The sequence below is a fragment of the Dendropsophus ebraccatus genome, chromosome 13 (genome assembly GCF_027789765.1).
Source record: "Dendropsophus ebraccatus isolate aDenEbr1 chromosome 13, aDenEbr1.pat, whole genome shotgun sequence".
NCBI lineage: Eukaryota > Metazoa > Chordata > Amphibia > Anura > Hylidae > Dendropsophus > Dendropsophus ebraccatus.
This window is the reverse complement of record NC_091466.1, coordinates 40,184,839-40,210,807: the sequence shown is the minus strand read 5'-3', so window position 1 is coordinate 40,210,807 and position 25,969 is coordinate 40,184,839. Positions and strand designations below refer to the sequence as shown.

Below are 25,969 nucleotides of genomic sequence, written 5' to 3'. Positions count from 1 at the left end.
GGATAGGTGTGATAGAATTTCCCTACCGGACCCCTTTGTTCTCAGAGATCACTCTGGCTCCCTCAATAAGGAGAGTAAACATAAGCATCCTTCTTTTGCTATACAGGTAAGGGCAGCAGACTGTATTTTCCTATGCAGTATACTTTTTTCCCAGTGAGATTTAAAGGGTGACATATTCAAAATGTATGCTCCTAAAGTTGTATTAGTCGGCGCTTGCTATTGGAGGTATCCATCCAGAGAATTATGTGATGTATACCTCAGAGGAAAGGTACAACATAGCTTTCCCAGAATCCTAAGTGGTAAATGTGCCTAACTCGACAGCATTGTGTGAGCAGGGAATATATATGCTTTAATTCTATAAAATAGGCAGGAGTGAAACTGGTCAAAATGGTTATGGACACAACCCATCAACATGTATATGTAATATAATATAACTTGCATGTAGTTGTATCTGGTAGCCCCCATAGACACACCTTAGATGGAAACAGGAGGAGACATAGATAAAAACATGGGGTTCACATCAAGAATTAGTGGTAAGATGAAGCTGTATATAGTTATACAGCAGTAAAAAAACAAACAGTTGCTCTCCATCTTGCAAAACTACAACTCCCATTATGCACGACAGCCACAATAAGTAGTGGTTTTGCAGCTGTTGGAGAGATACAGCTTTCGGGGGGGGGGGGGGGGGGAAGGAGGGGGACACTGCCATACAGTATGAGGCAAAGGGACTGACTTACCTGAGATCCAGTCAGCACTATGGTTTTCCCCAGGTTCTCGCACATAAAGGACAAAGCAGATGCAGTGTAAGCCATAGTATCCGTCCCATGAAGAATGACAAAGCCGTCGTACTGTTCATAGTTTTTCTACAGGGAGCATCATTCACGGATAGTCAAAGTGGACAAGAAAAGAAGAAAAAGGCTCCCATTACTACAATACCATCAAATGGAAGCCGGCACCACAATCCCCCAGACCCCTGTTATAAGGCTAAACTGTAACATATAAAGATGAAAAAATATCAGAAAATCAATACAGATCCCTGTCCGCTCAGTGCCAGCCTCGGATAACTGGTTATTACTTTGTTCTTGACATTAAAAGTTCCCCCAAAGGATCCTACTCACACATCAGGAGAACCGTAAAGAACCGTAAATTACAAACAATAGTACAGGTAGAAAAATGAGAAGACTCCCATATATTCAGGTTTCCCGGTAATCCTGCCAATATCTTATCTTTAGGCTCTTACAAATTCATTGCAGGCTCTAGGCTGGGTTCACACTTTCAGTTTTTCTGCTATATTTTTTACTCAGCAAGAGGAGTCCTAAAGGGTTTGATCATATGAATTTATGGTACATTGCTGGGGGATCATTGTGAGGTTAAATGGCTGCAGCACTGGTAAAGCACCTGCTTAAAGGGGTTTTCCAGGTCTATTCCGCCTGTGATCTCAGTGGGAGACACACAGATTCAGAGCATTGCTGCATCCTGTCCTCACTCCCCCTGCGGGAAGTAAGGGTGGGACAAGGTGGTGCCTGGCTGAATCGTGGCAGATAAAAAAAAAATAACCTTTAACACATAGTAACTTAAGCACTTGTCTGCACTAGTGTTGATTCATGCCCCCTGTGTCTTAAAGATGTACTACTACAATCCTAAGTATCCCTACTTTTCCTTTATAAGGTGAATAAATTATAAATGAGATACCAGTAACACAATGATCTTGAAATTACATATGGAGGAGAATGCACTGAATAGCTGGGACAAGACACAGGGTGACTCTGGGAAATGTTCTTTCCAAATCAGAACCAATCACAGCGCAGAAGGACAGGACTGCTCCAGCCAGCAGTGATATACACTTCACTGCTGTCTGCCACCTGCTGGTCAAAAGTGAATACCTCCTATGTCACCTTCACTTTTAACCAGCACATGGCAGATGGTACAACACACAGACAGTCTACCTTGCAAGAACACAACCAGAAGAGCTAGAGATAAGTCAGGACAGGAAAAGTTTAACCCCCTTGCACATGCCCCATGATTGTTAGATAACCCTTTAATCCTCTAATTTAAAAAAATAAGGAAATTGCTGTACCAACTAATAACTCAGCTTGTATTTAGAAAGGGAAAGGTTGAGATATGAATTATGAAGAAGGGCTTGGACCGGTACCTTCACTGGGGCATCTTTTTATTTTCATTGTTTGTAGTGTCAGTATTTCTTTTGTTAACAATCTTTTAGTGATCAAGTACTGTACATTTTTATGCATTAAACCTAAAAGTTTGATGGTTTGTCTTGTACCCTAAAACAAACCTAATTAGCTCAGTGAAGAGTGCATGTGCGACCGTATGTTGCATGACCGGGGGTCTACTGTGTGGATGTGTCTGCCTGAGAGTGGAACACTTCTGGGGCTCCCTGTCTCCCCTGTAACAGAACAGATAAGGTGGACACAGCAAAGTTTTGTGTTGGCGTTTTGTTTTTGTGGTGGCTGGTGGGTCACGTGTATGACAATGGCTAGCGGGTCCAGACACAGAAGTTTCATGTTGGCCAGTGAACAGGGATTGTTCGTGGCCAAGTGGGTGTCTGGTGTTTGGGTGTCCGAAAGGCGGCAGGTGGCGATTTATGCTCTAGTTACGGCCCGGGAGCAAGGCGTAAAAGCATGAGTGCGTGAGGTGAATCGAGGGGAACTAAAGAACTCCCAAATTACTCCGATCCCCTAGTCTTGTCCTCCCCCCTGTGGCCTTTGGTTTGTTTTTTCTCCTAATTCCCCCTTCCCTTAGTCATGTAACAGCCAGGGTTGGTGCATGTTTGTGACATATATGCAAAGTAGCTCCCTTCCATAAAAAAGGCGCTGGCCCACTGGTGCCACCAAGAAGTGGCATCCCTGCAATTCAATCCCTAACTCTTAAAACATGACTAGGGAATATAATAGCCAAACCAAAATCTCTGTTAAATGGCTGCAGCACTGGTAAAGCACCTGCTTAAGGGTATAAACCCACACACCGTATACACAGCGTATTTACTGCTGCGATACGCAGCGAATACGCAGCAAAAACGCAACAAATACGCAACAAAAACGCAGCAGATTAGATCTAAATAACTGAACTCAGCATTAAATCTTCACCAAACTGCTGCGTATTTGCTGCGTATTTGTTGCGTATTTGCTGCGTATACGGTGTGTGGGTTTGTACCCTAAAGGGGTTTTCCAGGTCTATTCCAGCCTACTCTCATCAAAAAATAACAATATCCAAATATGAGATTCCGACACCAAGTATCCCCACTATTCAGCTGTTTACCAGAGCTGTTGCCCCTGCATATGCAGTTAACAGAGGCAGAAGCGGACAGCTCAATGCGTTGTGCAGGATATTACAGCTCATCTCTTATTCACAATGGAAATTGAGCTGCAGTAACCAGGGCTGGCCACTACACAATGTATGGAGCTGTCTGTTCTGTTCGATGTGTATGCAAGCGACACAGCTCGGGCAAACAGCTGATTGGTGGAGGTATCAGTGTATTGATGGGCTATTCCAAGGATAGGCTAGCAATTAAAACATCCTAAAACCCCCTCTAAAACAAAAGAATATGCTTATATTATTTCATAACACATGTAATGGGATCATTTTTTATACTCTTAATATATCCAATAGAATACAATTTCTATTTACTATTTATTTTAAAGGGAAAGAAAATATGCTATTGTTGCAGTACTATGGAGCAATTTATGTGATACCACAGCTCCCTCTAGTGTCTAATAAAGATACTGCAGAAAGCTTAGAGGAAAAAGAAGGGTCTTTTTTAGAGTACATTAAATAAATTAGTGTTAAATAATCTATAACTAATGTGTGTGATTGCAGCAGGGGTAAGGATGGGGGCAGGTATAGGACTTTCTATACTGCACTGTCCATCTGCATAACTCAAAAAGGATAAGCTATGTTCTTTGAAGTATGCCAACATATACTGGGGTATCTCCGAAAACTAAACATTAACCCCTATCCATAAAAATGGAGGTGATTTGTTCCCCAAGTGAATGCAGTGGCAACGGTAATGCTCAGCCACTGATCTACACTATGTTCAGAAGACTTATAGACTATGAATGGAGCGGTGGTCAGGCACGTGTGCTTTACTCACTTCAGGGACAACTGTCCTCCATTCTCCCGATCAGTGGGGTCCCAGCAGTAGAACCTCCACCGATCAGCTAATTATCTTTCATCCTATCCTTGGGAATAATATCTGATCTTGGGATAACCCACTTAATGGTTGTAGTCAATAAATAACTAATTTCCCAAAATGTATATTTGTTCTGTGGGACTTGAATGTGCATTAGGCCGCATGTTTGAATTCCTGCTAAACAAACATATACAGGTGTGAATGAATGGGATGATAACTAATACATAGTATACAGTAGCGGTATCAGCACATAGACTGGTGATGCATAGTTTGAACCCATCCTTAAAGTGACTCTGTACCCACAACCTTTCCCCCTTAACCACTTGTACCTTCGGATAGCTGCTTTTAATTCAAGATCTGTCCTGTGGTCCGTTCAGCAGGTGATGCAGTTATTGTCCTAAAAAACAACTTTTAAACTTGCAGCCCTGTGTCAAACAGGAGTACCTGTGCCCTAACTTTGCACCACCCCTCCATCCCTCCTCCCCACCCTCTTCATCATTAGGAATGCCACTGGAACATTTTTTCCATGCTGAATATTGCTCAGGTGCCTAACAAGCCAGCCCATGTGCCGGGCTGACATAGGTAGGGAATAGGAGGCAATCTGCCTGGAGCATTCCTAATGATGAGGAGGGTGGGGAGGAGGGACGGAGGGGTGGTGCAAAGTTAGGGGACAGATACTCCTGTTTGGCACGGGCTGCAAGTTTAAAAGTTGTTTTTTAGGACAATAACTGCATCACCTGCCGAACGGACCCCAGGACAGATCTTGGATTAAAAGCACCTATCCGAAGGTACAAGTGGTTTAGGGGGGTCAGATTGTGGGTACAGAGTCGCTTTAATTCTCAGAATAAATAAAACACAGGGAAAAAAATAATAATAAAACCGAGAAACTTAAAGTCTGGAGAAATTTTTTATCAAAGTATTGTATTGCCCCCCAAAAGTTATACAAATCACCAATATACATTTATTACAGGAAATGCTTATAAAGTGCTTTTTTTTCTGCACTTACTACTGCATCAAGGCTTCACTTCCTGGATAAAATGGTGATGTCACGACCCGACTCCCAGAGCTGTGCAGGCTGTGGCTGCTGGAGAGGATGATGGCAGGGGGACACTGAGGGACACAGGGCACTGGAGGGACACTGAGCATCCCCCTGCCATCATCCTCTCCAGCAGCCTCAGCCTGCACAGCTCTGGGAGTCGGGTCGTGACATCACCATGTTATCCAGGAAGTGAAGCCTTGATGCAGTAGTAAGTGCAGGGAAAAAAGCACTTTATAAGCATTTCCAGTAATAAGTGTATATTGGGGATTTGTAGAACTTTTGAAGGGCAATACAATACTTTAATAAAAATTTTCGCTGGACTTTTCCTTTAAGATGTAACAAGCTGAAAACGTCCACACTGATTCTCCGGGACTACCAAGTAAGACGCTTATAGATAGATGCAGGAACCCTATTGCAAATCTGGCTCAATTCACATCTGTCGACAGTGAGGATAATTTGAGGTCCACTTAGCAGGATGTATATGAAGTGGAATGGTGCCACATGTTAATCTGAATATATAACTTACAATGAAAAGAGAGCAATATTTAGTTTTTGAAGATGCCAATTTTATGTAAATGTTTTGACTGGTACTGCCAATGATGTAACTGACAGACAATTTATCTATGTTTTTCCTTCTTGTTTAAAAAAAAAATAAAAAATAGAAAACTTTAATAAAAATGATTTATTATTAAAAAATACCCCCCCCCCCCCCCCCCCCACTACCTTGATGTCAGTGGCGATTTTGGCCCAGTCATCGGTGGTCATATTGCAGGAATCCAGCAGAGGGGAATACTCCAGTACAGTGTACACAATCCGTTTATTCTGCTTGGAAAGACTATAAAATAAAAGGAGGGAAACAAAAGAAAAATCACCAGGACTCTTAGACATACAGAGAAGAATGTAATATGGACATCTTCTTCTAATTGCTAATATTTGCACAAAAATTTTTTTAACAGTTCAACAAAACTGAAACGTTGGGAGGGTGTGATGACTGGTGCCCAGAGGATTTACTATAATTCACTTCAGAAAACTGGCATACATCATTAAAAAAAAATCTACACCATCTCATGGCTGTCAAATATTTGCTCATGTGCTGCACCAAATTTCTTAGGTCTGCACCTCATTACAACTTTGGGAAATCTTACTCTAGTACAAAGGTGTTGCAAAACTACACTACCCATAATTCCTGAACAGGGTATCTAGTCATGATAGGAATTGTACTTGGGACAGCTAAAGGTTGTGCACTACTGCTCTAGTACATGTGTGCCAACCTGTGCCTCTCCAGATGTTGAAGACCTACAACTCCCATCATGCAGCAGCTGATCAGCCACAGCTTGGGGAGCAATGTTCTATCACATGATTCACCAGGTGCAGTAAGAGTTCCGACTGCATTTCCGCACGCCTGACGGGATTAACCAGAATAATGCGCATTTACACAGAACGATTATCGTTTAAGAATGTTGCGTTTACACGATCGAATTTGAACGATAATCGTACGTGTAAACGCTGCAAACGATCAAACGACAAATGGGAAATCGTTCATTTTGATCTTACAACATGTTCTAAAATCGTCGTTCACAAAAAACTCGCAGATTGCTCAGTGTAAACCGTTGTTCGCCGATTTAACCAATGTGTGAGATAGGCTTAAGCAATCGCAAAACGACCGCAAAAAAATTTCCGTACAATATATCATACCGTCTAAACGCTGACTTATGAAAAAAAAATCGTTACTCCGACATCGTTAATCATACGATCGGGCCAATTATCGTTTCATGTAAACGCAGCATTAGAAAATTTTATTAAATTATTTATTATTCTTAATTATTAATTTTTATTATTGGCCTTTAGCTACCGCCTGGCTGCAGCTCTTGATGGAGAAAAGGGTGAAAATCACCACTAAGATGCATTGTGTGAACTAAGAAGTACAAAAGTTCCAAAAAAAAAAACCTACATAGGAAAGAGGAAACCTTAAGACAGCCTGAGTGCACCGTCTTCTTGCTGGATGACACCACACTGTATAATGAGGAATTCTCATTAATTGGCATATGCTAATGAGCTGAATCATTACCGCCGCTGAATGAAGCGCATCAATTGGTAGCCGGAGGAACCGCGCACTTTCATCCCCTAAGATCTGCCGGTAATTAATGGAGCTTCACAACTGAATACATTCCCTCGATCTTCAAGGTCGAGAGGCCCCATGTAACCCTCAGAGGTCGGACCCCGCTTGGCTCAGCTGCATCATTAATAGGCCCCAGAAGTCTGAGGACCACAAGCCGCCACTCCTATAATTCCTCTATGGGTAAACACAATTATCTTACTGCATGTGTAATGGTGCAATTAACCTTTGCATGAATTTCATTTACTTAGTTCCTGTGTGGAAATCTGGATTTTATCTCTGCATTATTTTTTTTTTATTTTTTTTATTAAAATGTTTCCTTAAAGTTTATCAAAAACGTAAATGGCATTTCTCACAAAATCAACTAAATTGCGGGGAGCCTGCATTGTTCCTTATATAATAGAAATAATACACAGGTAACAAATTCTGGAGAAAAATGCTAATACTAACAATAAAAGTAGTTCCTGAGATCTGGTTTTCAAGCAATTGCTAAACTACAATTTCCATCATATTTTACAAATAACAGTTGCATTAACTTAGAGATGGAGAGAGACAGAGACATACAGACCCAAATTTGCCAACTGGTGTAAACTGCCCACAGCAACCAATCACAGCTCCCTCCTCTTTATTTTTACCAGAGATGAAAGCTGAGCTGTGATTGGTTGCCATGGACAAATCACACCAGTGTATTACACCCCTTGATAAATCTCCCCCACAGTGTCTTCCACAGTTTGTAGTGAGTGTTCTCCCCACCTTCCACAGCATACACTACTCAGGACTGCTCTATAACATCCTCCATGCTGCTGCTCCTGAGACTGTGGTACAGAAATATAGGAGCGCAGGATCTTGTCAGCAGATTTCATCCCTTTTAATAAAGCAGTTTAATAAAGCAGAGCTGGAAATCTAAAATGTATCCACATGTACAATATGTCAAATATAGATCCCTACCGCAACTAAAACACAGGAATACTCACGGGAGAACCAAAGTGTTTTCTTGAAAATCATGGAAATCGTAGAGTTTGGTTTGCTGGGCGTACTGCTCATCATGTAGGATGGGAAGCTTCTTCAGTGCCTTAGCAAAAGCGTTTGCTTGGGGAGCCAGAACTAGAGAAATACAAATAAAAAAGCAAAAAGTTATCAACATTTAACTGAAGCCAAGAATTACATATACTGCAATTCACCTTTATTAACAATCACTTTGCATGCTGTAGAATTACAATTCCCACCGTGTCACTGGCAGTTATTTCTCTCTATGCCTGTACATACATGCATGCACAGTTCAGCTGAATGTGCATACAATACAAAAAGGTATACATCAGGAAGTTGCTGAAAAACACAGTTTATCCGTAAAGAATTAATGCTGAAAACCTACAAGCCCCCCAAAATCTGCTGTACACCCTCTCAAACATTACATAGTCCTTAAGTTCCACCAAAATTCCATTATGTATGGCCACCTTAATAGGTTATTCCAAGATTAAACAATATACCCCTATCTACAGGAATAACTAGCTTTTTGAAGGGGATCTGAAGGCTGGGACCCCCACTAATCCTGAGAATGGAGGTCTATTGTCCCCAGAGCGACTGGTGTGGCAATGGGCATGCTCAGGCACTCCATTCTCCATAGAACGTGTGAACATTGTCCCAAGTGCTGAACTTGTTTATGTTTGGAAGTCCCATAGACAGTGAATGGAGCCGTTGGTTAAGCATGCACACGGCCACGCCAGTCACTCAGGGGACAATTGACCTCCATTATCATAATAAGTGGGGGTCAGCTGGTTATCCCCTAACCTGTGGACAGGGGACAACTTTTATTCTTGGGAATTGATTCTAGGCTAGTAAAATAGATGGTCCTAGTAATTGAGCACTACCTTTGAATAAATGTGCATAGATAGGAGTCACTCACCGAGTAGGACCGCCGAAATGACTACATAGCTCAGGATGAGAACTTTTTATAAACTTTTCCTCTATATATACAGTATATTAATCTGCTCAGCTCCTTCTGTCCTATAACATGGTGCCTGTAGCTTGTATGCATTTTTATTATGACAGGTTCCCTTTAACATTTAGCTTCACTGTGGGCTACAAAATGAAATGTGTTTCCCCAGTCCGGAGTGTAACCAGATGACATCTAGTGGCTAATGTGTTAAGTACAATATTACATGACAAATGAGTAATGGTGACTGTTTGCTGACAGTCTATACCTTCATTCATTGGAAAACCCACCTGTGTGTGTGTGTGGGGGGGGGGGGACTAATTATTCACGGCATCAGCACAGGGCTTATCCGGGAAAGTGCTGGGGCCCACAGAGAGAGGAGCATGATGTTCTAAGGTTCAGCCCGCTCACTGTAGTGCAAGGTGAACGCTGAATATCGGAAGACACAGGAGACAGAGCAGGACCCGTCAGCGAGAGAGAGAGAGGGGTGAAGGACCTGATCACATGACCTGAAGGTCCTCAACCTTACAGTGTGGAGGGCGGCCTGACAGAGAGGAAGAAGACTGAGCCGTAAGTGCTGTGTGTCAGTGTCAGAGTGAGTCAGTCAGTGTCTGTGTTAATAATGTATGTTGTGGTGTATCAAGTGATTGTGCATAGTGGATGATGTTCAGGGGGGGGGGGGGGGGATGGTGGATGGATGAGGGGCCCGCTGAGGCTCCTGGAGCTGGCCCTGATCCAAATAATGCAGTAAGTTACATTACTAAGGATGGTTGACAAAAATAGTTACAAAAGGGGTTAATTCCGTTCCCACAGACTTCCTCTCGCTGCTGTACTGTGAGTGAATGCCTCGCTGTTTGCTCATTCAGGACGATGAGTAATACGTTCCATTCAAGTATCTTGCAGCCCCATTGCATCATGTCTGCCACACGGTCATCGCATTCAGCGTAACTATTCACACTGGACTGTGCCCATGTGTAAGTGGGGCAGCATTAACTTTTAAATGGCCTCTCTCAGAAATAGTTGCTGAAATTCATACCTATGTCTGTCACTGAATGCATGAAAAGCTTCCGCATCTGAAGATACATTACTGATCCTAAGGGGCAGGTGCATTTCTGGAAAGTCAACAGCATAGCAAGTGGAGATATAAAATTTAGACTTTAAGGTTAATTTACATTTAAAGTCCACAGATCTATAAAAGCTAAGGTGCCTAAAAGGCACCACAGCCAGATGTCAAAGCTCAGTATGGCAATGTATTAAAGAGGTTATCCAAGATTAGAAAAAAAAATAGTTTTCATCAAGACCCAGTACCACTATTGTCCTCAGTTTGTATGTGGTATTGCAGCTCCCCTAAGTTGTGGTACCACACACAAACTTAGGACTTGTGAGGTGCTGTTTCTGGAAGAAAGCAGCTTTAGTTTTCCAATCCTGAATAACCCCTTTAAGGAAAAAGGTGATCCATGGAGCCATGTTACAAGTTTATCTCATGAAAATGAAAGTTACAGTAAGGCAATACAGTTGTATTTTCATATTAATATTCAGAGGACAATATACTTTTAATAGACGTCAATCATATGGACAACTCTCTCTATCTCACGTAATCCCTCCGCATACATTCGGCTCAGCTCATCATTCATGTTTTCTGAAATGGGAGAGGATAGGTAAGCTGCATCCTGACAGGTCTGGCGGTGGGTCAATAGTGTCAGGGAGAGTTGAGAGCCCACCCTACACCGACTAAGCATTGAGAACCTTAAACCATCTAGTTGTTGTGAAACTACAATTTCCATCACGCCTGGACAGTCAAAGCCAAAGGTTTGGCTGTTCGAGCATGATGGGAGCTGTAGTTTGGCAGCAGCTGGAGGTTTACAGGTCAACCAGTCCATCCAAACAATGTGGCTTTAGTTAAAAGAGAAGTCCGGCAAAAATTTTTATTAAAGTATTGTTTTGCCCCAAAAAAATTATACAAAATTACCAATTGTAAAAAACTAATAACCTGTAACCCCATCTATAACATCTAACCTTATTAATGGCTGAATGGATCATATTATCTTTGGCATTAGTGGAATCAAATTATTATCATCCAAGATATATCTACACTGTATTCCAGTCTCATTCTCTTCTCCACTCTCATATTGAGTATAGGGCTGAACTCTCACCTAGTAATTTCTTGACCTCCAAAATGGTGGATGACTGGAAGTCCTAATATGGTCGTGTCTAAATGGTCACGTGGGTAATGTATGGATCATAGTGAGATATAGCTACGTGTCCAGCTTGACCAATCCACTTGGAGCTTTGCCAGTATATCATTTTTGGAATATAAGTTGTACTGGGTGTAACCATATTTGGGCATAAGTGTATATATTTTCCCGGTCAGGAGAGTATATAGACTTAGAAGGTTAGTTGGTTGGGGGGTCTTTTTGTATACCATCTTTCAAGAGAAGCCTCCACGCACATCTGGGGTTTGTTAGCCCCCACCTCAGGAATTCACCCAAGGAAGTTCTTTGTTCTCAAGCCAAATCTGGAGTCACCATTGGAAAGACTACATCCCCAGCATTTTTGGGACTCTGAGACTTGAACCACAGAGACATTCTAAGACATTTGTAAGACTATTGCCTTATTTCTCTTATGACTGATATCCTGTTTATATGATATTTGTACCTCCTTTGGTGAAGAATTAAACCCACCATATTTTTACCTACAAGTTTTCTTTTGCCGTCCTGGATCATTCAAATTTCCCTCCAAAGCACACTTTTCCTTCTTTTTTAAACCTCACCCTTATTACAGAGTGGCGAGCCAACCAGATTCTTTATTTATTTTTGGATCCTCACCTAGTTCAGGGGGGACAGACTTGTGAGTTGTTTGTACAAGGTTGCGGACAAATAAATAAACAAAGAAAAGGACCTGAAGCACGAGGTTTAAAGTCTGGGATTTAAAGGCTATTAAAGGAGTCACGACGGAAGCGTCCTTCAGCATCCAGGCAGTGACGCAGATAGCATCCCAGGAGGAGAACATCTAAAAGCTACCAGAGTGTGAGTATTTTAATTCTTTCTTTATATCATATATAGAGGATGGATTTCATTGATAGCTATGCCAGTAAAAGTAATGTACAGTTTAGCTTTGATAATTGTCAGACAAATGCACAGTTATGGGAGAGATTGTATCAGCAATGTTTGGAGAGTAATAAATTGATTGACAAGAAATTGTTGTGTATAGATAAAGAGAAAAGAAAACTTAGAAATGTTTTAAATCTGGTAAAGATTTTCAATGATATACTAATTGAGGACGGTCAAAGAAGAAATGTCTGTGTGGTTCAGCAGGCAGAGACAAAGTCAGAGAAGGATTATTCAGATTGTGAGAACTGTTTCATTTTGGCGCAGCAGCTTGAATTGTATGAACAGGAAATTGATGTAAAAACACAGTTGTTATCAGACATATGCAGGGGTAACAGGATTGATCATAGAAGTAGAAATGTGTGTACATTAACTAAGAAGAGTAAAACTACTGCAGATGGGTCTTTTGTGCCAAATCCGAGCGTTTCCGGAAATGTAATAGATAGCGAGGACGAAGAGATTATTACTACAGATGTAATAAAACGAAGAAAATTGCATGAGAGAGCTGCTAAGTTGAATTTGAAAATTCATGATCAGTTGATGAAAATAGCAAAGGATATTCCGGCTTTTAATGACAGGATGGATACATTCTTTAACATTGATCTTTTTGAGTCGAATTGTGATAAGTTTAATCTGACTGAGGAACAAAAGAATAAAGTATTCAAGGTTTGGTTACCCTCCCATATGTCAAAAAGATTAGAGACATCTCCGAGGAGCGATGGCTATCATAGTTCGGATTCGGATCGGTTGAGGCAATTACTTCTGTTTATGACAGGAGAGCCTCTCCCTTCTTTGTCTATATTGGAATCATTACAAGTTAGCCCACAGGAGGATCCGTTCTCATTTCTGATGAAATTTGAGAAAGCGTACCGCATGGTAATGAAGGTGGAGGAGGGGGAGGAGCCTCCGGAAATGATTGCTGCATTTGTGAAAAAGTTTGGTTATTTGGATTCTTTGTCTTTGCATATTGCGTCAGAAAAGCCATCCTTGCATGAGGCGGCTACTTTCATTGATCGCATAAGGAGATCAATCAAAGTGAATCAGGTGAAGGCTAAGGTTGCAACGGTACAGAATAAAAGTGATCAACAGTTAGAGCAAACCCAGTGCAGCCTACCTAAACCACAGATACATCAGGCTGCTGGACAGGGGGAATTTATGACCCAGAAAAGAGGTAGAATTCAGGCCACGTGTTTTTTTTGTAAGAGGCCTGGTCACCTCAAATTTCAGTGTCGTGCTTTTCTCCGTAGACAACTTTCTAGGTCCCATGAAAATGGTTTAGTCCCAACAGCCCCGACTATTACAAATTCTGTGTCTGGAGAAAGTACTTCTACATCTCCGTATGCAGACCTAACAAGACAGATACAGGAAATGAAAAAGAATGGTTCTGCTATCCCGGACAGCAGGGGGGCAGGGAGACCTGAGGAGGGTGTGCCATCCTCCCATTGACTAAAGAATGTTTTAACCCATTGTTCACTGGAACTTGTAGCCCCTTTCTCAGTGGATAATTGTGGAAGGCCATTTGTGAGGGGGATTCTTGATGGTAATGACGTCACATTCCTTTTGGATACAGGAGCTCAGCTCAGTGTAACTAATCAGCAGCACATGTTGTTAAGCCCTAATGCTCCAGTTTGTACAATTGTTGGTTTCAGTGGGAAGGGGACCACTGACGCAACTTTGGTGAAAGGTGTTTTGTTTGAGATTCCTGGTTATTTGAGCATAGAGATTGAGATTCCTGGTTATTTGAGCATAGAGATTGATGTTTGGTATTGTCCTAGTTCTCAGAATATTCTTGGTACTGATTTGATGAAAGCCAAAGGCTGGATCATTGATCTAGCAAATCAAGTGATCTGGAAAGGCAATAAAAATTGTAAAGCTGTGGTGGTTGATCCAAGTGATTATGCTTCAGTTGCAGGGATTAATTTGGTTGAGCAAATTTCTCCAAATCATGTTTGGCCAGAGGTAGACAATGATGATCTGGAACTTGTTGAGATTGTGCAGAAATATCCTTCTCTATGGGCTCAGTTTAGGAATGAGGTTGGAACATTGAAAGGATTTGAAGTCAGAGTGGATGGATTAGACCCTCCCCCACAGAAGCAGTACAAGTTGCCGCCAGAAACCATAGAGCCTTTGTCTAAGATAATTAAGGAATTTCTTCAACAAGGAGTTGTTTGCAAAGCCAATTCAATAACAAATAATCCAATTTGGGCAGTGATGAAAAGTGACAAATCAGTCAGGATGCTTTTGGATTTGAGGTTGTTTAATAAGTATACGCCAAATGTAGCGCCTATTGTGGCAAGCACACCTGATATAATGGCGCGGTTGAACGCAAGGGCAAAATATTTTACCGTGTTAGATGTAAGTAACGGCTTTTATTCATTAATTATACAAAAAGAATCAAGATATAAATTCAGTTTTTCGTTCGGCGATGAACAGTACGTTTTTTGCAGGCTTCCGCAAGGGGCTCACCTATCCCCAAGTGTATTTCATCAGGCGTTGGCAAAAGTGTTGTCAAAATTTTCTAGGCCAGATTGTATTTTGCAATATGTGGATGACATTTTGTTGGCAACGGAGGACAGGGAGACTCATCTGATTTTGTTGGATGAATTGTTCAGAGTGTTGCATGAATCTGGGCTGAAATTGAACCCAAAGAAAGTACAACTGTTGAAACATGAGGTTAGATACTTGGGAGTTTGGATTAGTCCTGGTCAGAGACGCCCTCTACAGGAAAGAGTGGAGACTATTGCATTGTTGCCTGTCCCTACAACATACAAAAGTTTGAGACAGTTTTTGGGTCTTGTGAATTTTTCCAGAGAGTTCATTGAAGGATTTGCAGAGAAGGCCAAGCCTCTGTATGATGTATTGAAAGATACTGATGATGACAAATCCTTTGTTTGGGGTAATGAACAGCAGATGGCTTTTGAGCAATTGAAACTTGATTTGCAGAGAGCTCCAGCTCTGGCTACAATGTATCCCTCAAAGGCTTTTGGAATACAGGTTCATACGTCTGAGACGGCTGTCTCAGCTGTCCTGTTACAACAGCAGGGCAATGAATGGAGGATCATTGGTTATTTTTCTAAACTTCTTTCTCCGGTGGAGAAGGGATTTGAAACTTGTGCCAGGCATCTAGTGGGCGTGCATTTTGCAGTTAAGGCTACAGAACACATTGTGGGATTTGACAAATTAATTTTGCAAACTCCTCACTCTACTTTGAAACTTCTTCTTGAAAAGAGTGTGCCAGGTGTTTCCCATCAGAGATTTGCACATTGGTTGTTATCTTTGTCCCCAAAACAGATTGAAGTGGATCACAATGCAAAGTACGTTCTTCCTCAACTAATGCAGTATGAGGGGGAGTGTCATGAGTGCATTGATACGTTTCAGGGGGAGTATCCAATTCTCTTTAGAAGAGAAGCAGGAGAAGATGATAACCCAGTTTTTGTTGACGGATCACGTTTCTGTCTAAGAGGCACATATCATACTGGATGTGGCATCTGGTTTCCAAACCAAAGTCGAGAATTAATGTACAGATTACCAGGAGGTTTCTCAGCTCAGAGAGCAGAACTTGAAGCTGTAAAAACAGTTTTGGAGCTCAATGAGAGAGAGAACGGCGGTCCCTTGGTAATTTACAGTGACAGTGCTTATGTTGTTCGATCATTGACTGATTACCTATCTGTGTGGAAAAGAAGAGGATTTGTGGATTCTTCTAACAAGGTGTTAGTCCACAAAGACACATTGCAAACTATCTTTGAGCTTGCTTCCAAAAATCCTAACAAATATGCCATTGTCAAAGTTCCAGGACACAGGAAAGGAACTAGTGATTTAGCTGTGGGCAATGAGAAGGCGGATTTTCTTGCAAAAGAGGCAGCTCTGACAGGAGAGATAGTGATGGAGACTGAATCTCTGGAAGCTGTACCAATTAAGATTGTTGAGAATAAGGTGATATCATTCAGTGAGGAGCAGATGAAAGATCAGTTCATCATTGAATGCAAGAACAATATAACACATCCATTTGTTTGTGAAAATGGAGTGGTGTGTTATGAAAAAGATGGAAACTTATTACCAGTTGTACCAAAACACTTGCAAATGGAGTTCACTCGTTTTAACCATGAAAGTCTGGGTCATTTGGGTCAACAGAAGTTGATGGAAGTCCTTAAAGGAAAATTTTTCTGGACTTCCATGGAATTGACTGTACAACGAGTTGTTCAGTCATGTCTTGTTTGTGCGCAAGTGAATCCAAGGCCGAAAGGACAGAAACCTCCACTTCTAAAGATTGCACCTGCAGAGGGGGCGTGGGCATCTTTACAAATAGACTATATCGGACCTCTAGCTGCCGGTAAGAATGGTCTTAAATATGCCTTAGTTGTGGTGGATGTTTTCTCTAAATGGGTGGAACTGGTTCCGGTCCGGAAAGACGATGCTTTATCTACGGCTAGAGCATTGGTGAATCATGTCTTTTGTACATGGGGGATCCCGAAGTTAATATCTTCTGACCGAGGTAGCCATTTTACTGGCAAAGTTATGCAAGCTGTATGTTCAATCTTAGGTATACAACAACGATTCCATGTGCCTTATCATCCACAGTCAGCAGGGATTGTTGAAAGGATGAACAGAACGATCAAGTCCAGAATTGCCAAAATGTTATTGGACAGAGGTAATACGTGGGTTGATGCAATACCTTTTGTACTCATGAGTATCAGAGGGTCAAGCTCTTCAACTACACAGTTTACTCCGTTTGAATTGATGACAGGTAGGAAAATGCCTCTGGTGTTTCCTAATGAACCATTTTTGTCGACACCACAGAAAGATGCCATAGCAAGAACTAAATGGCTACAGTTACTCCAAGAGAATCTGGAAACGATTCTACCGCATGCAGCATCTAGAATGCAGCGCATGGTACCTCCTCATTCTTCTAAATTTGTAAAGGGAGCTTTTGTAATGATAAAAACCTTTAGGAAGAGTGGACCTTGGGAAAGTAACTGGGAAGGTCCTTTTGAAATCATTGACACAATGGGTCAGGTTATGATCCTAGTTCAAAGAACAGCTAAGACGATTAAAAATAAGCGTAGACAGCATAAGTTATGGATACATGTTGATCAGTGCAAACTGTATGTACCTGATTAATGATACTGCTTGTCTTTACAGGTCAAACCTCTCTGAAGTAAAATGACGAATAAAAGTCATCTCCGGACGGAGCGAAATCTTCAAGAGGGAAGTCGATGTCTACAGGATGTGAAGAAGAGGTGTTTCCTAACACCAATATTTCTCATATTATCCATATGTACAATATATGAAGTACATCATTATTCTTCTAAACGATCTGCAAGCGAATTCAAGGAACCAACTCAGAAGGAACTGATCTCACGCAAATCTAGAGAAGTTACCATCGTTGATGATTTGTTGGATACAGGAGACATTGATACTGCCAATGACTTAGTGGGGAATCTTTGTGTGGGATATGAAGCTACATGTTGTGTAGAAATCCATTTTGAACATAATGCCACCATAGAAATGAATATAAAGGCAGGACCTAAGACTGGGTTTACACAGTTTCAGGGTAACTACATACACAATAATCAATCAGGAACATGGGAGTGTATTCCAACAGGCTATAAGGATATATTGGTAATAAAGGAGTAGCTGTACAAAAAGGGTTTAACCAACTCGTTGAAAGTATGATTCTAGATACAGCCAAAGTATTGGGATCCTCAGTGTCTCATCTTCAGGAGGCTTCACTTGGATTAATAGAAAGTCAAGAAGAGACGCAAGTCTCCAGGGCTTGTCTAGAGATCCAAGTGGAGTACTCAACTAACCTAAAGATGATCACTCAGGCTTTGCAAGGTGGCATCGTACCATTAGGTCTATTGAAAAATTTACCCGAACGTTATGGCTTCAGCTTAAGACACATGGAGTTATGGGTAAATAAGTGGAACGGCTGTGATGAAGAGGTTTGTATTGGCACCTCATTAATACCAATAACTGGGAACGAACAGTCACTCATTCCTGTCACAGTATTAGGTATTCCTGTTAGTGATACACAGGTCATTCTCTATCACTTACAATACACACAGTTTGTGGTTGAGGGGGATGATTTGGTACAATTAGACTTATCATCATGTCTGCACTTTGATTCTAAGATCATTTGTTTAATGGGTCAAGACAAGGTTATTCATCATTCTTGCTATCACAATCAGACATCATGCCAGGCAAGAATTGAGACGGTGACATCTATCAATGATTTTGTAACTCAGGTAGAATTAAGGAAAATCTGTTTCCAGGTGATGTTGGAGGAGGAAGTGGTAACAGCATTTTTTAGCACTTGTATCCATAGAGAGACTTTATCTAGAGGATTATATTGTATGGAAGGCGATGTAAAAGCCATAGAGATACAGGGGAAAAAGATCAGTGTAACGTCTATCCCTACAGAACATCTCAGAGCGTTACCGATACAACTAAATCTTACTCAGGTAAATCAGTTCCCTTGGCAGCAATGGACTGAGGAGATAAAGAAGGATAAAGGGCTATTGGAAGTGTTACAGAAACAATTACAGAATGCTGATATTACTTTCCAACACCAACAGGGCCAATTGGAACAAATCCGACATGAATGGGATCAGATGTCAGGGTATAGTTGGTGGAAAAACTTAAAGAAATCTGTAAATATGTGGTCGAAAACTTCTGTGAATTCTGCTGCAGGAAACATATTATCTAATCCTATTGTTATTATTTCTATTCTTGTATTATTATGTATTATTTATCAAATATTCCTGATGTATAGAATGAAAAAATTGTATAGCAAGGTAAAATTAGAGGTAAACAAAGGAGACAATATAATAAGAGAAATGGTGAAGAGAATACAAAATACTAAGTCTGTAAACAATTTGGAACAAGTTATACCACAAGCCAAGCAAAATAATACGATCCATGACAAAGTGTGACATGCGGTGACGGATGAATGTGATACGAATGTGATACGAATGGAGGAATGAATGGGTTTGCATGAAAATTTTATGCTTGGAAATTATCTCCAAAGCATAAAGAGGGGGAAATGTAAAAAACTAATAACCTGTAACCCCATCTATAACATCTAACCTTATTAATGGCTGAATGGATCATATTATCTTTGGCATTAGTGGAATCAAATTATTATCATCCAAGATATATCTACACTGTATTCCAGTCTCATTCTCTTCTCCACTCTCATATTGAGTATAGGGCTGAACTCTCACCTAGTAATTTCTTGACCTCCAAAATGGTGGATGACTGGAAGTCCTAATATGGTCGTGTCTAAATGGTCACGTGGGTAATGTATGGATCATAGTGAGATATAGCTACGTGTCCAGCTTGACCAATCCACTTGGAGCTTTGCCAGTATATCATTTTTGGAATATAAGTTGTACTGGGTGTAACCATATTTGGGCATAAGTGTATATATTTTCCCGGTCAGGAGAGTATATAGACTTAGAAGGTTAGTTGGTTGGGGGGTCTTTTTGTATACCATCTTTCAAGAGAAGCCTCCACGCACATCTGGGGTTTGTTAGCCCCCACCTCAGGAATTCACCCAAGGAAGTTCTTTGTTCTCAAGCCAAATCTGGAGTCACCATTGGAAAGACTACATCCCCAGCATTTTTGGGACTCTGAGACTTGAACCACAGAGACATTCTAAGACATTTGTAAGACTATTGCCTTATTTCTCTTATGACTGATATCCTGTTTATATGATATTTGTACCTCCTTTGGTGAAGAATTAAACCCACCATATTTTTACCTACAAGTTTTCTTTTGCCGTCCTGGATCATTCAAATTTCCCTCCAAAGCACACTTTTCCTTCTTTTTTAAACCTCACCCTTATTACACCAATATACATTTATTACGGGAAATGCTTATAAAGTGCTTTTTTCCCCTGCACTTACTACTGTATCAAGGCTTCACTTCCTGGATGAAATAATGATGTTACGACCCGACTCCCAGAGCTGTGCGGGCTGTGGCTGCTGGAGAGGATGATGGCAGGGGGACACTGAGGGACACAGGACACTGGAGGGACACTGAACATCCCTCTGCCATCATCCTCTCCAGCAGCCACAGCCCGCACAGCTCTGGGAGTCGGGTCGTAACATCACCACGTTATCCAGGAAGTGAAGCCATGATACAGTAGTAAGTGCAGGTGATTTGTATAACTTTTGGGGGGATATACAATACTTTAATAAAGAATTTTGCTGGAATTCTTCTTTAACTAATGTACATAGGCCTATATGGCTACAGGTCCCGTCCGGACCGACAGCATTGCAGATCGTTATGATGCTGTCAGATCCAGGGATTAGACCTGTGGTCGGACTTGGAATGAGGCCATAATACAAGGGTATTATGCTTGTGTAAAACTGGCCTAAGGATCCTTGGATTTGTCATTCGCAGAAATATATAACATGGAAAGTTCTCAGACATGGAGATAAATAAATGATCATGGAGTCAGAGTGGTTTTATTAACCACTTTCCAGCTGGAAACAGCATTTTCTTTGCAATGACAACAGCCATACAGTAGCTGGATGGGATAAGGCGTCTCATCTGTACAATGCTTCGTCTACGTAATAAGTGAATAATGCTCCAGTTTCCAGCTATGGCTTTCAGCTCCTCTGCTCCCAATGTTGTTGTGTTACTTAATACTTGTAGTGGTCACATGGTACAGCAGGAATGTATACAGTTACGGTGTACTGTGACCACGCGCACACATGACCTTCACTACCCGCCAGGTTATCGCTGTGTGGTGCAATCCGCACATAAATTGCAGGATGCAACGTGAACACATTTAGGGTGTATACACATTAGTTAGTCCTTGAACCATTCTCTGTATTCTTTTTAAGAATTCAGCTTTCCTTAGTGATCTGACTTCTGGAAAGTTGGGTGACAAAGTGTAGGTCTCCCTGGCTCATCATAGTGTCCGATCAACCTGCTTTGCCAGACTTCGGCATGGCAAGTGTGTATCATTACATCATGTGAAAAATTTGTGCAAATTGAAGGAGACAACATTTATGTTGGGTACTGCAGGGCTGTCTAAGCAGCTCTGATCAGCACTATACAACGCTAAGCGCCATCCTCTCCTGGCTTTGCGGCGGGCTCTTATTAAGCCTATGGAGCCCGACTCTTTTCACTGACACAGAGGAGGCAGCGGGCCATGCTGCAGCGCAGTCCGCTCCCTGCTCGTTCTCACAATTGATACGGGTCTGAACACTCAGAACAATTCTTTACGTCTTTATGACACAAAATGCAAAAATTGCCCAGCATTCCATCTCAGAATGTCCAGAAGTAAAGAAATACAGGCTCACTGTGTGTTGGAAGGATCAGCAGGGTGGTTCCCAGAGAGTGCAGAGCAGGTGGACGAATAATCCAGGCCTTTCACTGGGGTCAAAAAGTGCAAATAAAGGGAGGTCCACAGCTCCATGCGATGAAAAATAGTAGAAAAAAAACTTTATTTCATATATTCAAAATCAATGTTGAATAAAATAGCTCCGACGCGTTTCGGAATAAAAACAATTCCGTAATCATGGCCATGATTAAGGATTTTTTTTATTCTAAACGAATCGGCGCTATTTTATTCACCAACACTGATTTTTAATATATGAAATAAAGTTTTTTTCTACTATTTTACACAGCATGGAGCTGTGGACCTCCCTTTATTTGCTTTCCACCTCAAAACCTCAGTTCACACTTTGCAGTTTACATGCCGCCGTGGCTAAAATACAGAGAACAACAGTAAAGTGCAACAGCAACCTGCAAGTGCCAGGACTTACTGCACAAACCCCCTCAAATGTACACACGATAAAACCTGTTCTAAAGTTTTTTTAAAAATCAGGTTCTTCGCAAACTATTTGATGAAATAGAATGTGCCATCTCACCATGCCAAGGTGCCCTCAGAGAGATGGTCCTACAAACTGGGCATGAAGGATCCAACTAATCTCTGTTTAAAATACCCACAGGAGGTAGCCACCCCCCACACATGTCACTATAGTGTGAACTGAGGTGTTGGAGTGCTGGCTAATTTTTGCATTTTGTGTCGCATGTGTGAGGGGTGCGGCTATGTCTCTATGACATCTCTTAGGCTGCATTCACATGTTCCATTAAGTTGTCCGTTTTACAGCCCATTGCTTTCTATTGAGCTATTCAGACGTTCCGTGATTTCATGGATCTGTGATCCGTGCCATTAAAAAATAGGATGTCATTACTCGGAACGGATGCACAGAAAGGATTCCCCATAGAAATCAATGAAATACCTGTTTTTCACGGATGTGACATCTGTGTTCGTCCGTGAAAAACACGGATGTGATGTAATCAATGTCATTTAAAATGCTTTAAGACAGATCCGTGAAAAAAAACAGACATGGATGCAAATCGGACTGTTTTGCACGGATCACGGTGGTAGCTAGCAGACCACAATCCCGGACCAGGAAAAACACTGAACGTGTGAATGCAGCCTAAGGTTTTTTATGATGACCGGTACACCAAGCCATATCTATATTCTCATCATATCCTGATTGTGTGAACAGGGCTATAGTGTCCAGATGGATGTGTAGAAGCTTCTATCCAAAATATACTAAACACTGGGCCGAAGAAAAACCTCATCAGGCGTCAACATGTTGTCATACATGATAAGCACAAATATTGTGCAAAATCTTATCGCTGAGCTGATAAGAATGTGGCGGGCCTGGCGTGTGTACATTAACAGCCATTACTTATTAACCGGACAGTTTGGGCCCCTCTCAATATTTATTTAGATTCCAATTCTTACATAACACATGTGGATTTCTGAGGGACGAGGGTAACCAAAAAGATCCCAATGAAAATCCCTACATAGACAAAGGACTGCGTTCACACTACCACCACTGCCTCCATTTATAACTGAAGTCATGACGCTATGGCAGATACTCCCATCTCCAATTAACTATAATACAATCTGTCAAAGTTTGTCTGGCATAAAAAGTACTGCAGTCCTGTTCTGCTCCCTGACACCTCACGTCCACATTCTGTATACATTCTGAGAAGAGAAGGGACAGGTAACCAATGACAATCATCACGTGCAAGTGAAATAACTCCCACACGCAACGTCCTATAGCTACACAACGGTGCTAATGCTACCTTTTCTGCTCCCTAGACAACTCCTTTAAAATATTTGATCCCCATTGCATCAGTATTGCATCCATTTTTCTAATCCGTTGTTCAATATCCTGACACTGTATGTAATGTATGTAGTAGACTCCTGAGTCTCACTGGTGACAAATGTCAGGGGTAAAAAGCATCAAGCAGTTAGAATCAGCATGAACCTGATGTCACCAGGAGAGGACCCAAGGACCCAAAGATGACCATGGCTTTTCTCCCTTCTCTCTATTAAAAACTCATGTATACTTAGCCAAACTAAGGGTGCCTTTGCACAGAGAGATTTATCTGACAAATCTTTGAAGCCAAAGCCAGGAACAGACAAACAGGTCATAAAGGAAAGATTGAAATTTCTCCTTTTTTCAAATCCATTCCTGGCTTTGGCTTCAAAAATCTGTCAGATAAATCTCTCTGTGTATAGATACCATAAGAGTTATCCCTCATCCACAGACTACAGCATGATAGTGGGGGACTCCAGTGACCATGAGAACAGAGGTCAATAGTCCCCAAAAATGAATGGAATGGCAGCAATGTGCTCGTCTGCTGCTTATTTAATTCTATGGAATGACTGGACATTGCTGGGTTCATATAGTTCTATAGCCAGAGCAGTGGCTAAGCATGCTCCCTGCCACTCTGAGGGTCTCAGCGACTGGATGCCCACCCATCAGCTAGTTATTCCCTATCCTATATTTTGGGAGAAATCCTTTGAGTCTGTGGTGGTTGTGATGCAGGTATTGGCCACAAGGTATTTTGCAGGTGCTTAAACATAACCATACTGCAAAACCGCAGCATGTGAACACAGCTTCAATTGGCCGGTAACTTATGTCATAATAATTATCACAAATAATCCATTTTAGGAACGTTAACTATAAATATATATTATATATACACACACACAGTGGTGCCTTGGATTACGAGCATAATTCGTTCCGGGACCATGCTTGTAATCCAAATCCACTCTTAAACCAAAGCAAATTTTCCCATAAGAAATCATTGATATTTAAACAATTGGTTGCACACCCCAAAAATAATGATTTATTATTCTGAATAACATGTAAAATAGATGAAACGATCATTCAGAAACATCAGAATATATGCTATTATAAGTTACTGTACAGTAATGGAGAGGATGGGAAACACAAGGACTGACAGACTGCAGGAAGCATGAAGGAATGAGCAGGGAAGATGTGGGCAAATACATGCAGCGTTTTCTGTCCGGGGAGAGAGGGGTTACAGCTATGGAGAGATTACCTCCACAGTCCTGTCCCCTGATGTAAGCCCCAGCCTGAAGTGGATCTGCTATGATTTGGAAGGTGAAGGAGTCTTTCTGGGTCAGAGTACAGTGCTGTAGACCCCGCTATGCAGACCATGCCCCTCCTCCACTTGCCCTCCCACCCAGCACAGGGAGCTCTTAAACCAAAGCAATGCTCTTAAACCAAGTCATAATTTTGAAAAACTGTGAGCTCTTAAACCAAAACGCTCTTAAACCAAGTTACCACTATATATATATATATATTATATATATATATATATATATATATATATATATATATATATATATATATATATATATATTATATACACACACATACTTGCTTCATGGGCAGTTGTCACCCAATTTTCCCAGACTCCCTCTCTCTGCAATGGTGGCCAATTTAGTCGCCACAGCTTTGCTGGAGATAGGGAGAGCTGGTTCTGTTAGTCATACATTTCATCATTGCAAAATAATAAATACAAGTATAATGTACAACCTGTGGCTTTTTAGCTCAGGAGGAACTACAAGTCCCATCGTGCACTTCTGCTCCCAGTCTGACTAGTACAGCAGCAGTGCATGCTGGGAGTTGTAGTCCCGCATCAGCTGTGCAGACAATAGCCGCTCACCTTCATTCTGGTACATCATACCGATGGTGCCCCCGGTGTTCACCACCAGCACCCGGGCCTCGCTGACGATACCGTTCAGGCTCTCCTGGGACCCGGACAGGCTCTGGCTCTTGGACAGCTTCCTCTTGCGGGTGCTGACGGGGCCGGGCACCCGGGTGGGCAGCGGCGGAGGCTGTATGGGGGATGCCACCATGGCTTCTTGCTCCAGCAGGTCCAGGTGTGTGTGGGACAGGGCCTTGGAGAGCCGGGACACCGAGGTGCTGCGGGGGCCGATGCCCGTTCTGTCCTCCTCCGCCATGCTGCTGTAGCTGATAGCCCCAGCAGTGAGGAGGAGACGACACTCCCCCCACGTGTGAGCAACACACCCCGCACCCTCCCCCACAACAAGACGCGGCCCCCGGGGGGGAGGAGGGGGATGAGGCGCCTTATCTCCGGAGACAGCAGCAGCAGCAGGGGGCACAGGGCAGGGGATGGGGCCCACCTACTGCAGGGCACAGGGCAGGGGATGGGGCCCACCTACTGCAGGGCACAGGGCAGGGGATGGGGCCCACCTACTGCAGGGCACAGGGCAGGGGATGGGGCCCACCTACTGCAGGGCACAGGGCAG

At 42.0% G+C, this 25,969-nt stretch overlaps 1 protein-coding gene across 1 annotated transcript in view; it reads right to left on the bottom strand.

Moving 5' to 3' along the window:
- The window catches only part of ASPG (asparaginase), a 62,245-nt gene extending 36,556 nt beyond the window's left edge, over positions 1 to 25,689 (bottom strand). Inside the window, exons 1-4 of the mRNA XM_069949494.1 lie at positions 25,363 to 25,689; positions 8,277 to 8,406; positions 5,910 to 6,021; positions 738 to 863 (exon numbers count right to left, since the gene is read on the bottom strand). Of these exons, the coding sequence (XP_069805595.1) occupies positions 738 to 863; positions 5,910 to 6,021; positions 8,277 to 8,406; positions 25,363 to 25,660 (666 nt within the window). The 5' untranslated portion in view covers positions 25,661 to 25,689. The remainder of the gene's footprint in view (positions 1 to 737; positions 864 to 5,909; positions 6,022 to 8,276; positions 8,407 to 25,362) is intronic.
- Between the last annotated feature and the right edge of the window lie 280 nt (positions 25,690 to 25,969).